The sequence below is a fragment of the Dictyostelium purpureum genome (assembly GCF_000190715.1).
Source record: "Dictyostelium purpureum unplaced genomic scaffold DICPUscaffold_80, whole genome shotgun sequence".
NCBI classification, from domain to species: Eukaryota; Evosea; class Eumycetozoa; order Dictyosteliales; family Dictyosteliaceae; genus Dictyostelium; species Dictyostelium purpureum.
Window position 1 is genome coordinate 1 of NW_003519417.1, and position 15,838 is coordinate 15,838.

The 15,838-nt window shown below is 23.3% G+C and overlaps 6 protein-coding genes across 6 annotated transcripts; 4 read left to right on the plus strand and 2 right to left on the minus strand.

Moving 5' to 3' along the window:
* Positions 1-1,474: 1,474 nt before the first annotated feature.
* DICPUDRAFT_94265 (uncharacterized protein) lies at positions 1,475-3,667 on the plus strand (the record flags this gene model as incomplete). The annotated part of the gene is made up of 2 exons (XM_003286756.1): positions 1,475-2,120; positions 2,193-3,667. 2 exons carry the CDS (start codon positions 1,475-1,477, stop codon positions 3,665-3,667), a joined length of 2,121 nt encoding a protein of 706 aa, XP_003286804.1.
* A 60-nt stretch (positions 3,668-3,727) lies between these two features.
* DICPUDRAFT_150810 (uncharacterized protein) lies at positions 3,728-6,090 on the minus strand (the record flags this gene model as incomplete). Its single annotated transcript, XM_003286776.1, has 2 exons — positions 3,728-5,514; positions 5,595-6,090. 2 exons carry the CDS (start codon positions 6,088-6,090, stop codon positions 3,728-3,730), a joined length of 2,283 nt encoding a protein of 760 aa, XP_003286824.1.
* A 780-nt stretch (positions 6,091-6,870) lies between these two features.
* On the plus strand, positions 6,871-8,812 carry DICPUDRAFT_150811 (uncharacterized protein; the record flags this gene model as incomplete). The annotated part of the gene is made up of 6 exons (XM_003286757.1): positions 6,871-6,889; positions 6,964-7,239; positions 7,329-7,754; positions 7,828-8,134; positions 8,216-8,565; positions 8,640-8,812. 6 exons carry the CDS (start codon positions 6,871-6,873, stop codon positions 8,810-8,812), a joined length of 1,551 nt encoding a protein of 516 aa, XP_003286805.1.
* A 605-nt stretch (positions 8,813-9,417) lies between these two features.
* DICPUDRAFT_77677 (uncharacterized protein) lies at positions 9,418-12,198 on the plus strand (the record flags this gene model as incomplete). Its single annotated transcript, XM_003286758.1, has 1 exon — positions 9,418-12,198. One exon carries the CDS (start codon positions 9,418-9,420, stop codon positions 12,196-12,198), a length of 2,781 nt encoding a protein of 926 aa, XP_003286806.1.
* A 511-nt stretch (positions 12,199-12,709) lies between these two features.
* On the plus strand, positions 12,710-13,679 carry DICPUDRAFT_77678 (uncharacterized protein; the record flags this gene model as incomplete). The annotated part of the gene is made up of 2 exons (XM_003286759.1): positions 12,710-12,806; positions 12,877-13,679. 2 exons carry the CDS (start codon positions 12,710-12,712, stop codon positions 13,677-13,679), a joined length of 900 nt encoding a protein of 299 aa, XP_003286807.1.
* A 180-nt stretch (positions 13,680-13,859) lies between these two features.
* Positions 13,860-15,652, minus strand: DICPUDRAFT_77679 (uncharacterized protein; the record flags this gene model as incomplete). The annotated part of the gene is made up of 6 exons (XM_003286777.1): positions 13,860-13,961; positions 14,032-14,175; positions 14,254-14,378; positions 14,414-14,617; positions 14,696-15,488; positions 15,560-15,652. 6 exons carry the CDS (start codon positions 15,650-15,652, stop codon positions 13,860-13,862), a joined length of 1,461 nt encoding a protein of 486 aa, XP_003286825.1.
* Positions 15,653-15,838: the final 186 nt, after the last annotated feature.

A 15,838-nucleotide genomic window follows, 5' to 3' on the forward strand; every position in this document is an offset into this window, starting at 1 on the left:
ATAGCAAATTTATTATAGTTTCTTTTTTTTGAAAAAAAAAAAATAATAAATTAAAAAACAATTAAAAAAAATGTGTTGTGATTTTTTTCTTTTTAAAATGAAAACTTTTGTGGGCGGAGTGTTCTTGAAAATATATATAAATATATATAATTGATTCTATTTCTTTTAAAATTAAATCTAAAAAAAATTAAAATACATTAGTATTTAAAATAATGGGAAATAAAAAAAATAAAAATAAAAAAAAAATAAAAAAAAATAAAAAAAATTAAATTAAATTAAATGTTAAAAAAATTAAAAATAAAATTAAATAAATAAAAACAATATTACTTTTTTTTTTTTTCAAATATTTGTTAAAATTTATTTGAATTTATTTTTTTTAAAAATAAAAAACTTTTAGTTTGAAAATATATATGTGATATTTGTTTTTTTTATACAAAAAAAAAAAAGGAAAAAAACTAAATTGAAAATTATTTCTTTATGTTAATGAAAAAAATAAAAGTTTTGAATATATAAAATAAAATAAAATAAAATAAAAACTTTACACAATGTTGAAATAAAGAAAAAAGAAAATGGGAAAAAAAATTAAATTAAAAAAATTAAAAATTAAAAATTAAAAATAAAATATAAAAGAAATATTTCTTTTATTAATAACTTTATTATATTATTTACTATATTGATAAAATTTTTATTTTAAAAAGTTTTTTTTATTGATTTTTTTATTACCTTGTTGGTGTTTTTATTATAATAAATTTATGAAATAAGAACCCACAATGATTTTTTTTTAAATTTCTTTTTTTTTTGTTTTAAATATTAACAAAAAAAGTTCGAGCCTATTTGATTTTGAAAAAAAAAATTACTTTATTTGGTTATTTTTTTTTATTTTTTTATTATTTTTTTTTTATTGAATTTAAATCCTTTAATTATCATATTATTAAGGAAAATAGATAAAATCCCTTATTATTATAGTAATTAAAGAATCAATTTTATTTTTTTTATATATTAATATTATTATTCATTATTTTTTTTTTTTACCTTTCTAGATTTAATTTAAATATAAAACAATTTAACAGGATATTAATTATATATATAAAACGCACTGGGAAAAATGATTTTGGTATGTGTGGGAAATTTTATGATTCTTGTGAAATACTAAAAAAAAAATAAAGAGAAAAAAAAAAAAAAGAAATTAAAAAAATTTTTAAAAAAATTTAAAAAAAAAATATTATTTTTAATTTTTTATTCATAGACAAGAGAAATAGATAAATCAACCCACATATTCACACATAAATAATAAATAATTTAACTAAAGCACGGGGGGTTATTTCAAAAACAGTGGAAAAAAATTAAAAAAAGGATTATATTTTAATATAAATTTACAATAGATACACCCCATCCCCCCAAATAATAACAAAAATAATAAAACTCACATAAATTCACATATACCACATTTTTATACTAACAAAAAATAAAAAGAATGAATAACAATAGTAACAATAGTAACAATATAAATAATATCAATAATATCCACCAATCAATTGATTTATCATCACCAATTTTATCAAAAATAACTGCTGATATTAATAATAACAATAATAATAATACACACAATTTTAACAACAACAATAACAATAATAAAAATAACTATCTATTAAGACCACTGGGTGAAAATAATAATGAATATAAAATCCTAGAAGACCCATCTAATTGTAATGGTTTATTTCAGTTATTTAAAGAGACAGTAAAATATTATCATTGTTATAATAATAAATCAAATCAATTAGTTTTTTTCTCACTAATAGGAAGCCAATCATTCAATTTGAATATAGAATCAAGTGACCAAGATTTTTTTGGGGTTTACAAAGCAGATATCGATGATATTTTATCATTTCAATCATATTATTATAATAGAATACCAATTCAAACATTTCGAAACAATAATAAAAACAACACTTTAAATAAGGATAAAGATAAAGATAATATAATCAATCCCACGGAATCAATAATTCATTTAAAACCAGATATCACTATTCATGAAATACGTTATTATTTTAAATTACTATTATTGGGAAATCCTAAAATAATAGAACCATTATTTATAGATAAATATTGTATAAAAACAGGTAAATATAAAATATAAATATTTAAAATATAAATAAAAAAAGATTTATAATATTAATTTTTTTTTTTTATAGATGAATGGTTAGAAATTATTAAAAATAGAAAAGAGTTTATAAATTTAACAAGTTTAGAACATTTTTACTCAACGATAAAGGTTCTTTATTTCGGTATCAAACATATTAACGATGAGATAAATAAATCACAGGATCAACAACAAAAAACACTAAATGATAGAAAGAGTATATTTAAAAAATCATACCATTTAATAAGGTTACTGTATGAAATGGACGATATTATTGCAGGAAATAATTTAACCATATGGCTACCAAGTGATTCAGATAGAAGGAAACTTCTTTACACAATTAGGGCAGGGGAGGAAATTGATGAACAAAGTTGCTTCGAATTGGTAGATAAAAGATTCAAACAGTTTGAAAAGGACTATAATAAACTAAAAGAAGATATTGAAAGGGGTACAAATAAATCATTCATCAAAGAACCCATTAAAGGATTAGATGTATTAAATCAAATCCTAGTTAAATATAGAAGAAGAGATATTGAGGTTTGCAGACCATTTCCACAATTTAGCTTCAACAATGTAAATACAAATGCTGATAGTACAATTTATTCAACTGCCATGGATGTTATGAATAAAAATAAAATTAAGGGTACCTTGCTCTATTTTGGACCTTCAGGTAGTAGCTTGCACAACTTACAAGATGATAGCAATGCTAATAACATTCAAGATTGGGTAGGTATTTACGCTGCCCCAACTGATGAAATTGTTTCTTTGTTTCCCCCACCTTTAAAACATGACTGCAGTGGTTATATCTTACAATCTGATGAGCATATAGGTTTAAATTTAGCACCAGCACCAAACAGACAAAACCAGCAATTCAAAAAAGACACATTCTCAAAAGGAATTACTCTATATGAAATAAAGTATGCACTTCAACTAATTGTAAATGGCTCATATCGTTTATTGGAATGTATTTTTGCATCATCACACGAAATTCAAGCAAAACACCCACTTCAAGACAAATTCTATATAAGCGATGCTTGGAAGGAGCTTATCGAAGATAACACCACTTCAATATTTGGTAAAAATGATTTAGCCAAATACTCAAACTCCAATCTATTACAACAATTATGGGGCCTTTCTAAATCATGCAATTCAAATTGTTCTAAATTTAAAAAAATGAAAAGTCAATTAGCCACCAATCAGCTCAACCAATTAATCGATACCTCTTACTCAAGAAACCTGTTCTTTTCATTCCATCTATTGCTCGAATGTAAAAGAATATTAAATGAAGAGCTTCCCATGATATACATTGACAAAGATTCAGAGAACCATCAATTTTTAATGAAATTAAAAAACAATCAAGTTACCATCGACGAAATAGAACCATTAATCAACGAAAACAACAAACAATTGGATGAAATAAAAAAGAAATTGGATCTTTTAAAATTATCTCAAAGAACAGATATATTAGAATTTCAAACTATTCAATCATTCAATAATTGGTATAATAAAGTTAGAAAATCATTGTAATAAAATATGGTTTTTTTTTTTTTTTAATTTTAAATTTTAAATTTTAAATTTTATTTTACTTTATTTTTTTGATTTTGAATTAAAGATTTCATCGATTTCATCTTCATCGTGTGATTTCTTATGTTTCTTTTTTGATTTTTCTTCTTTATAGTTATCTTCTGAATAGTCGTCTTCTTCTCTTTGATTTTTATTTTTATTTTTGTTGTTGCTGTTATTGTTATAATTGCTATTACCATTGTCATTAATAATATCATTAAATAATTTTCTCTTTTTATCTTTTGAATTTTGTTCAGTTGCCCAATTATCTTTTTTCTTTTTATATTTGTTAATTTGACAAATCATTAAAACATATCTACCGCATGGACGAGCAAATAATCTTTCTTCTTCTTTCATCAACTCTTTAGCGATAACTTCTTTTTGTTTGAAATCTGCAATTTTGTACATCTTTTCGATGGTATAACTACCATAACGATCTTCACCGATTGTAACGAAATTACCATTAAACTTTATAATTAATTGATTCTTTTTGGCCAATGGTACATTTTGACTATCTAAAAATACATCGTATACTTTGCTGCCAATGTTATTAGTTGCTAATGAAATTAAATACTCTGGTTCGAGCGAGATGAATGATTCGATGGCAGTTTTGTTAAAGTCGTTTGAGAATTTGAATAATAATTGAAGAATTGCTGAACCACATGCTGAATACATTTGGGTGGATGAAACATTATTTTCTAAACCTAATAAAGTTTGAGCTATATCTTTTTGACCATTCTTGTAATCTGCTAAAACAGCTTCGTATAAAACCTTTATGATTTCTTTTTCAAAGGTGTTGAATTTTAATGAACCTTCTAATAATTTTTGGACAACTAAGCCTCTACCAATGCTAAAGAGATTTTTAAAGTGGTCTTTGAATTCTTGAACCAATATCATAAAGTGAGCTGGTTTTGAGCATTTATCAATAAAGTTTTGAATGACGTGATTGGCATACATATCTTCACAAAGATCCATTATATCATGCTTAACTAAACCAATTAATTCTAAAAAGATTTCTTCTGGGCAAGTTTTGACAATCATCTCGCAGAAAACTGAACCGTATTGGCTCTTCATGACCTTGATGAATTGTTTCTTTGAGAATTCGACATTAGACATTTTAATGAATGCTTCTAACCATGATCTGTAGATTTCGACTGGAGCTTGTGAAAGTACTTGGAAAACTGCTTTAATTGATTCGATTGGTTCTTTTTGGAATGCAAACTTGACCATGTTGGATTTAATTGGGTCTTTAACTTTTTCTAAAATTTCTTTTAATTTATCGGTATACTCTTTTGATACTGGATACTCGATTGACTCCTCATCTTCTTTTTGTTGTTGTTCTTCTAAAATTCTTTCTTTATATGGTTTCTTCTTTCCATTGAATGTGCTTGCTTGCTCTTGTTGTTGAGCTGATACTTTCTTCTCTTTAATAGTGCCTGATAAAATTAAAACAATTGATGAAAATACGTAGGTTGCATATCTATCTGTAACGGTTTTAACTGTATCTTTTAAAAGTGTATCGATGAATTCGAATAATGCTTCATTGTATAACTTGATTGTAGCTTTATCACCTCTATTTATAATCTTTGGTGTGCAACGTAACAATGCCTCAATAACTCTTGAACCATTTGAATCAGCAATTAACTTTTCAAAATCTTTTCTAAATGACTCGACATATTTTACAATAGTGCTTGGATCTTTACATTTTTGAAACATGGTTTCTAAAACTAAACTTGTCTTTTTATCACATGCAATTGAAACTTCTTTATTTTCTATTTCTTTATGTGCATTTTCAATAATTATATCAATTTCTTTAAAAAAACAAATAAAAAAGTTAATAAAAACTTAATAAAACTTTTGATAAATGTTAAATATGAATATGAATATTTACCTTCTCTTGTAATTTGCTCTTCACTGTTTTGTTTACAAATTAAACCTTCAATTCTAGTGAAATATGATCTAGTATCTAAATCTAATTGTGACTTGTTTGAGTTTTCTGCGAAAAATTCTTCCTCTAATTTGTCAATGTCCTTATTATTATTATTATTATTACTATTATTATTACTATTATTATTATAACTATTATTTCTATTATTATAACTATTTCTATTATTTCCATTACCATTACTATTATTATAATTATTTCTACCACTATTGTTATTATTATTATTATAGCTATTTCTATTATTATTGCCACCATCGCCATTATTTCTATTTCTATTTAAATATCTGGGACCATTATTATTAGTATTATTTCTATTATTTGACCCTACTTTATCAACGTAGAAATCTTGACCACCGCCATTATCGCTATTATTATTGTCATTGTAGTTATTTCTATTATTATTATTATTTCTTCTTAAACTTTTTTTATATCCACCACCCATCTTGTATGTATCTGATAGTTGTGTTATTTTTATTCGAAATGTTTTCGTTTTTTTAAAATAAAAAATTTTAATTTTTTTTTTTTTTTTTATTTTTAATTTTTTAATTTTTTTTATTTTATTTTTATTAATTTTTTATTATTTTTATTTTATTTTTCCAATTATTCGAATTATTGAATATATTTGATCATATTTGTTTTTTATTATTTTATTTTATTTAATTGGTTTTTAAATAAATAAATAGATAAATAAATATAAATAAATAAATATCTCCCAACCATTTATTTTAAGAAATTATTAATCTTTATGTCAATCTATTATTTATAAAAATATTAAAAAAAAACCAATATTTTTAAATTTTGAAACTAAAATAGAAAAAAAAATTAACACATGTATTTTGAATATGATACAAATAAACTATAAACAAACTAACCCTGCTCCCAAATCTTATTCATGTAATAGCCCCCAATATTTTTTTTTTATTTTTTTTAATTTTTTTTTTAATTTTTATATTTTTTTTTTAAAAAAATTTTATATTTTTTAAAAAAATATTTAAAAAAAAACACACACTAAAATTTTTTTAAACAAAAAATAAAATATTGTAATAAATAATTTATTGAACATATAATAATAATAAACAATTATAATAATTCAGAGTTTTATAAATAAAAATTTATAAATAAAAAGTTTTACCACATAAATTAATATAATATTATACTACTGTGTATAAGTATATATATTAAACACACATCCCACACAACATAAAATAAAAAAAAAAAAAAAATGACAGTTATTGAAAATGGTAAGTGGTGTTTGATTGATTCTTTATTTTCTTTATTTTATTTACTTATGCTTTTTAATTTTTTAATTTTTTAGATATTGATGGCACTAAAGCAATTCAAGATAGTAATGATGATGATGGAATGATTATATTTTTTAAAGTTAGAGGAAAAATGAAGGCATCAACATTTAATGGTCAATCGATTGATGATTTAAATGATTTGTTTTTAAAGGAGTTCCCTGAATATTCAAAAGATGGTGTACCACCATTTATAATTAAACACAGACAAACTAAAACATTATACGAATTAGACGAAATAGCGGACTTATACCCAGGCTGTACATTGGAGATGAAAAAAGGTTCAACAGATTGTAAATATTTTTTAATTTTTTAAATTAATTCCGATGCAAAATGTTTAATATATTACAGATATTAATTTTAAAATTTTTTCGTTATTTAGTAATTACTGAAGGTAAAAAAAGACAATATGTTTATACAGGATTTGAATCAGATAAAATCGTTGTTGTAATGGTTGGTTTACCAGCTTCAGGTAAAACATATATTTCTAGAAAAGTCAGAAACTTATTAAATTGGATGGGTGTACCTGCTAAGGTTTTTACAGTTGGCGATTATAGAAGATTAAGATTGGGCGCAAAACAACCTGCAGAATTTTTCGATCCTGGTAATGTTGATGCATCAAGAGTTAGATTACATATGGCAGTCGCAGCAATTGACGATATGATGGGTTGGTTAAATTCGGGTGCACAAGCCGCAATATACGATGCAACTAATTTGACAAAAGAAAGAAGACAATTAATTTTATCAAGATGTCTTAGAGAGGGCATAGAAAAAGTAATTTTTGTAGAATCTGTAATGACCGATAAAAGTAAATATATTAAATAGAAAAAAGAAAAAAAGAAAAAAATTAGTTTACTAATCATTTTAATATAAATTTATAGAAAAAATCGAAACCAATATGATCGAAAATTGGAAATCTTCACCAGATTACGAACACCACAGCCAAGACGAAGCAGTTAAACATTTTAGAGAAAGATTATCATACTATGAAAAAGAATATGTTAGTGTAGATAAAACTGATCAACTTCAATATATTAAACTATACGATGTTGGTAAAAAAATTATTGCAAATAATATTACAGGTTATCTTCCAAGTAGAATAATGTTTTTATTAATGAATCTTCATTTAAATCCACGTCCAATTTGGTTATGCAGATCGGGCCAATGTGAATGGGAAGTCTTAGGAAAGTAAGTTTATTATTAGTCAAGTATAAATATAGATTAGATTAAATTTATATACTTATCAATTATTTTATTATTAATTAATAGGAAAGGAGGCGATTCAGAATTAACAGCAGAGGGTGAAAATTTCTCACATAGATTGGCTTCATGGGTTGACGAAAATGCGAATGATGAAGAGGTTACAGTTTGGACATCAACATTTAAGAGATCGGTCAGAACTGCTCAATATATCCCACATCCAAAAGTTCATGTTAAGGCCTTGGATGATCTTGATCGTGGTGAATGGCAAGGTTTAACACGCGAAGAAATACTTAAAAAAACGCCAGAAGAATTTGGTGCTCATAGCGATGATAAGTTAGGTTATAGAATACCAAGAGGTGAATGCTATTTAGATATTATTCAAAGATTAGAAACTGTAATTTTAGAATTAGAAAGAAGTAAGTATATGGTTAATTACTATTTTATTTTATATAAATTAATTAATATTAATAAATATCTTTTTTTCTTTTAGCAAAAAATACATCATTAATTGTTAGTCATCCAGCTCCTTTAAGATGTCTTTATGGATACCTTACTGGTGAACCAATTGAAAAATTCCCATATATAAATATCCCCTTAAATACAGTAATTTCATTACTACCAACTGCCTATGGTTGTGAAGTCAAAACTTTCAAATTAATGTAACAATAATAATAGTAAATAATAGCAATACAAATAATATAAATACCAAATAGAAAAATTAATCAATTTAAATAATAAAAAACTGTAAATTTTGTGAATTTCCACCTTTTTTTTTTGGAAACAAAAGTTGATTGTTTTTTTCTATTTCCAATTTTATTAAACCCCAATTTTTTCCTATAAATATAATTTTTATGACTAATTTTTTTTTTCTTATAAAATTAATAATATTTTATTTCTGTAAAACTATTAAATAAATAAATAAATTAATAAATAGAAATTTTTTTCTGTAAACATTGTTTTAAATATAAATTATAAGAAAAAAAGTTTTAAATTTCATTATCTTCGGAATTTTGAACCATTCTAAAATTATAAAATCAAATAAAATTGAATTGAATCAAAAAGTAAACCCAAAGCAAACATAATAATAAACCCGAAGTTTTGTATTCCTTTACATTAAAAATAAAATCAATGTAAATATTTATTTATTTTTATTTTTTTAATTTTATTTTTTTTAATTTTATTTTTTTAATTTTTTTATTAAAATTTTTTTATTAAAATTTTTTTTTTTTAATTTTTTTATTAATTTCACATTCACAAAAAAAAAAATAATGAATAATAATGATTTAAAAAGAAACAGAGATCAATTCGAAAGTGACAATAATAATAATAATAATAATAATAATAATAATAATAATAATAATAATAATAATAACAATAACAAAGTTTTCAAAAAAGATAGTTTAAATGATAATAATAATAATAATAATATAAATAACAATGAAGTTTATTTTTGGAAAGTTATTAAAAATAAATTCCTTTTTTATAAAATTCTATCCCATCTAAAAACCAAATTTCGTTATAGGGTTTATAATTATAAAGAGATAATATCAGTAAGATGGATGTTGGATTATGGTCATTTGGGTTTGTTGAAATTAAAGGTAGAAAGAGGTGAATATTTGGTTTTTAGCAAGTGTTTAAAGAATAAAGATAAAGAACTTTCAAATTCAGATATCTTTAACCAAATCCCAAATATAAATGGTTTCAATGAATACACCCAAAGATCAACGAAATCGATATTTCATTATTTTAAAAGTTCAAATGATGAGGTTTTTTTTTCAAATTTGTTCAAAAATTATAAATATTTCTTTACCTGTTCAATTGAAAATACACTTCAACTAATAATAGAATGTGATAATGTTACCGGTTTCAAAGTACTAATACCATATTTCAACGGAGTTTCATTCAAAGATATACTACATAAAGCATTAAAAATTGGTTCCATCGAAATTGCAAGCTTTCTTTATGACAATATCACCCTAACACCTACCGAAAAGAAATCTCTTGTAAAGAAATTAATCATTAAAAATAAAATAGAGATTATGAATAAACTTTTAAATTTTTTTTTAAATAAAATGAATTTAAAGATTAAAATTCAAAAATTCAATATAAATAATATTAGTAATAATAATATAGACAATATTAGTAATGATAATAGTGGTAGTAATACAGATCATATAGAACTATCTTTAAATAGTTTATCATTTTATTGTACATTAATTTTCCAAGAGCCATTAAAGATTTTATTAGAATCATGTAAAATAATATCATTGTTAATGGAGTGCGGCAAAGATCCATCCAATTCATCTACCACATTCAATATGATGCCAATCAACGAATTAAATTCATTCATATTTACAAGTAAAGAATTAAATACATTGGTGCAAGAGTTTCCTACTGAAAATGAACACGTCAAAAAAATGTTTAAAATGTTTATTCCTTTTACAAATTCCTATAGTTGGTTTGAACATCCAAGCTTTAAACAAGATTATCGAACTCTAAATTCAAATTTTTATGAAATTAAATATGAAAAAAGGTATCATGGTGTTCAATATGACCGAGATATATCAAAGCTATTCAATCCAATATTATACGGCGATTTTGAAATGTTTTTAGAACTATTCAATGGGGCTAGTTATTTATTAGATACAGTGTTTTCAAATAAGATTTTTGCATATTGCATGAATAGTAAAGAAAAGAAGAAAGAATTCATCAACAAGCTTTTTATACATTTAAAACAACTCGAAAGTAGTGAAAGCGAAACCAAGGAAAGATATATAGATTTTTTAAAAAAGATTGTGGAGTCTCTAACTAAAGAAAATGATATAGATACACTTGTATTGTTTTATGAAAAATTCAAATTCGATTTACTACTATTTCCATTCGAACAAATAAAAACACCAGAAATATTTAATTTTTTTTATAAATTAAATAAAGAATCTCTTAATAACAACAATAATAACCATAATAATAACAATGACAGTAGTTATGGTAATGGTGGTAATAATGTAAAAAAAGATAACAAAAAAAAAAAAGGAACTCAAATCATAAATAGTTCTCAACAACATAAAGAAACAGAAGAAAAGAAAAAAAATTTTTTATCAATGGTTATAAATCAATTATTTTTATTTGGGAAAATAAAGCTGGTAGAGTATTTTAAAGAAAATTATAATCAAGACTATATGGAATCTTTAAATCTATTTAGACCATTAGAAGGTAGTCATCAGTACTTTGAAGAGTTTAAATTTATCAATGAAAATAAAAGAGATTTCCCAAGCGAAGTAATAGAAAAAATAGGATACCAACCTCCGCCATTTGGTCAACTAGATCATCCAGATTTTAAATATGCAATAAAGAGTCTAAAACAAGAAACAAACTATACAATTAGTTCGGCACAAGATAAGATTTTGGCATTGGACTGGGTACAAAGAAAAAGAAAAAAAGATATTGCTTCTGGAAGGTGTATACTGGAATATTACGAGTTACAGGCATTGGTTTATTATTATAGATATCAATTTGAAGAAATGGTGTTAAATAACCCTATATTCCAAAGAAACCATCCATTCAGTACTGTTTTTTATGATCCCTCGATTCAAACTACGTTACCAATATTTCATAATATAGGATTGGTAGTAAACGAAATTGTTAAAAGATCCGATATTGAATCCCTTGAACTCATACTATCAACCTATTTCACCACAGAGGAATCTAGCATATCAGAAAAAGGGATTATATATTTCATTTTAATCAAAGCTTCGTTTTATGGTCAAATTCAAATATTCAAATACTTTAATGAAAATTATAATTTTTTATTAAATACAGACGAAAAAACATCAGGTACAGATAATTTAAATAACAGATTAAACAGGTTAACAAAAAGAAATGTAAAAGAAATGATTGAGATTGCCATAGACAATATTCATATAGATCTGTTAATATACTTTTATTATGAAATCAAAAGTTTTAAAGCTCCACTTTTAGAAACCTTAATATATATCGAGGATAAATATAATATAATCATCCCAACACTTAAAAAAAATTTTAAAGTCTAAAATAAATAAATTAAAATAAATTTAATAATATTATTAATTTGGTTTTTATAATAAAATCTCTTCTTTATTTAATCTTAATTTTTTATTTAATTTATATGTTAATTATTTAATTGGGAAATAATTATCAAATCTTATAATTCTAACTTCAAAAATTTATAATAATTGGTAAAAAATATATTTTTTAATATTGAAAATAAATTAAAAAAAATACTAACTGCATTTATTTTTAACGTTATTTATAAATATTTCCTTTTTTTTATATTTTTTATTATTTTATTTTTTTTTTATTTTTTTTTATTTTTTTATTTTAATTTTTTTGAAATTCAATATTTTTCTAAAAACTATAAATAGAATTTGGACTAAAAAAAAAAATAAAAACAATGAAATTAAAAGTTATAAAAATAATATATAAAATTAAATCAAATATTAATAATTTAAAAGATAAAGCATTAAATACCAATACTTTAATATAACATTAATACTGTAAAAAAATAATTAAAAAAAATCAAAAATGAAATTCTTAAGAAAAATATTCAAAAAACTTATAATCCTTGTAATAGTTATAATAGGTCTTTATTATAATACAGGTGTTGATGCTCAAACACTAAGTATGTATTTACTTTTTTAATAATAAATTTCTTAAAGATTAATATTAATTTTTATTTATATTATTTTTAGAAACTACAATTAGTTTCTTGGGCTCTTTTGAAAATAGCAAATACAACAATGATAGCAATATCTCAGGTACCGTTTCTGTAAGCATGGAGTTACCATTTGATGTCATTACACTTTACAACATTGGTGGTATTGTATATGACTACTCTATTAATATGACAAATATTAATAGTTCAGACTACTCCCATTCAGTATTAAAAGGTCCATCCACAGATATCTATGAAGAAGATTATTTAGGCCAGTTCTCCGTTCCATTAGGTATAAAATATAATACTACTACCCCAACTACTTTTAATGGCATTGGTAGAGTCAATATGACCAATAATGAATTTAGTGATTCTGTTTGTAACCAAGTTTCAGAAACTTTAAATAATCTATTAAATGACTCAGCCTCATACCAGGACTCATTTAAAGTTATTTTGTATTTAAAGAGTGAAAACATTAGACCAATGGCCATTGCTAGTCTCAAATTTAATACCATAACCATTTCAAATGACACTGATAGCAACAGTTCTAGCCAAAACTCTACTCATTCAAGTAGAGACTCATCTAGCTCCTCATCTAACAGTTCTTTAGGATCCTCTGATACAAAAAGTAATAATACAACAAGTGCCAATAGTAATACTGCAGATGAATCCTCCTCAAACAATAACCCAACAACAAATATACCATCAACAGAATCGCCAAATGCAACTTTGAACCCTGGATTGGAATCAAATGAAGATGGATCCTCGAAATCATCATTTGTATATCCAGCAATAAACCTCGTTGTATTTATAATCATTGGTGTAGTTTTATTAATTTAAAATAAATAATAATAAATTAAGACAATATTGTTTCTATTAAAAAAAAGAATACATTCATTAAATAAACTAAAGTTTCGTTTAAATTTTATTTTATTTTTTTTTATCGTTTATTTTTTTATTTTTTTTGTTTATATATACATTAATAAATATTTGAAAAATTATATATTACATCTATACTGTTTATTTATTTGGCTCTAATTGATAAAATAGTAAATATCCGCAGTCATTGCTGAATTCATTTGAAGAACCAAAGCATTCATGGATATCTGCCTCTTCTCTGATCTGTATTTAAAAAAAAAAAAAATCAATATGGCTGGAAAGTAAATTAATATATAAATTAAAGGCATCTTACATCAATATTATCATCATCAAAAAGGAACCAAACACCATGACATTTAATTAAACTATAATAATGACCACGATTTGGACCACTACCAACATGGATTACCACTGCAAATAAATTATACTTTCTATCATAGTCTTTTAAATCCGAGGTCTACATATTCAAAAAAAAAATTAATATTATTTTATAAAAAATATTTATAATAGGTAGGTAGTTTATAAAAATACTTACAGTATTTTGAATTATAGTTTCAAATGGAAATACTACTCTGTAATTTAATTTTGTATATTGCTGAACGGTTTCGGAATATTTAAATCTTTTTAAGTGGATAATTAAAGTATTTGGTAGTTTTTTATCTTCATTCTTTTATGGGCTTCTTGAAGAGAATTACATTTATCACAAAAGAATTTATTATTTTTTGATAAAACTTCAACTGAGCTAAAATTGGATAGACAACTAGTTAATGATTTATTCTTTTCTATATCGATTGAAAGATCCAAAAACGATTCATCTTTATTGGTAATGGATTCACAGGTTAAACATTTGGTTTCATTTGTTAATATACCTTCAAAAATTTCATGAACAAATGATTTAACTATTTTTTTATTTTAAAAAAAATTTAATATAAAACATTTTTATATAAATGATGATTATTAATAATGCTATAACTTACACTCTTTCTTTTCTTCATCTTTTTGATCTGGTTCCTGGTCTTTTTCTTGCTGCTGTTGTTGTTGCTTTTGTTGTTTTTGTAAATACTCAGCAATTGAGTTTAATAAAAAATTTAAAAATTCATGTGCATCTTGATGATTATAATTACTGAACATTTCATTTTCTCTTTTTAATCTGTCCACGAATCTTTCTGGCTTTAAGCATCCATATGTGTCTCTATTTTGATGAATTGTATAAAAAAGTTCACCCAAATGTATAATTAAGTTTTCCTCTCTACTTGTTTTATTACCGCTGCTAGAGGTGGTTGTTGGTGAATTCAATCCATTATTACTTTGGGTACCACTACCACCACTTAAAAATGATAAAATATTAAAGGAAAAAAATGAACTTTGTGAAGGCTGTTGTTGTGGTATTTGATGGGATGGTATTTGTTTTTGTGGTGATACTTGTTGTTGTTGATTTATATTTCTCTGATATCCTATTGGCTGTGCTGAGCTATTCCTTTTTTGCTGTAGCTGTTGCTGAATTAACTGTTGCTGTTGTTGGTGCTGTTGTTGATAAATATTTACATTATTACAATTATTATTGTCTTGTTCGCTTTTACTTTTATTACTATTGTCACTATTATTATTATTATTATTATTATTATTATTGCTCTCTAAATCATCTATATCATAAGGTACAAATGGTGGTAATCCTTTAACTTCACAATAATACTTTAACAATCTATTTCTAAACGGTACACAGAAATATAATACCTGTAAAACTGAATTGCAATAACATGTGTTTCCAAACTATAGAAAAATAAAAATAAAATTTATGTTAATATTTGAAAATATTTCTTTTTTTAGAACCTAAACCATACATTTTCAAAACCAAAAAGCTTTTGTGATCTTGGAAAAAATTCATATTTTTCATATAATTTCTCTAAATCAGTATTTGATTGGCTATTGCCCATTTTAAACTTTTATTATTTATTATTATATATATATTTTAATTATAGTTATTTTATATTATATATAGATGTGTATTTATTTAACATAAAAACACAAACTACATTAACAATTCGTTTAGTACAATGTTATTATAATAAAAAATACAAAAAAATTAAAAAAAGTTTTAATTTAAAAAAAAAAATATTAAA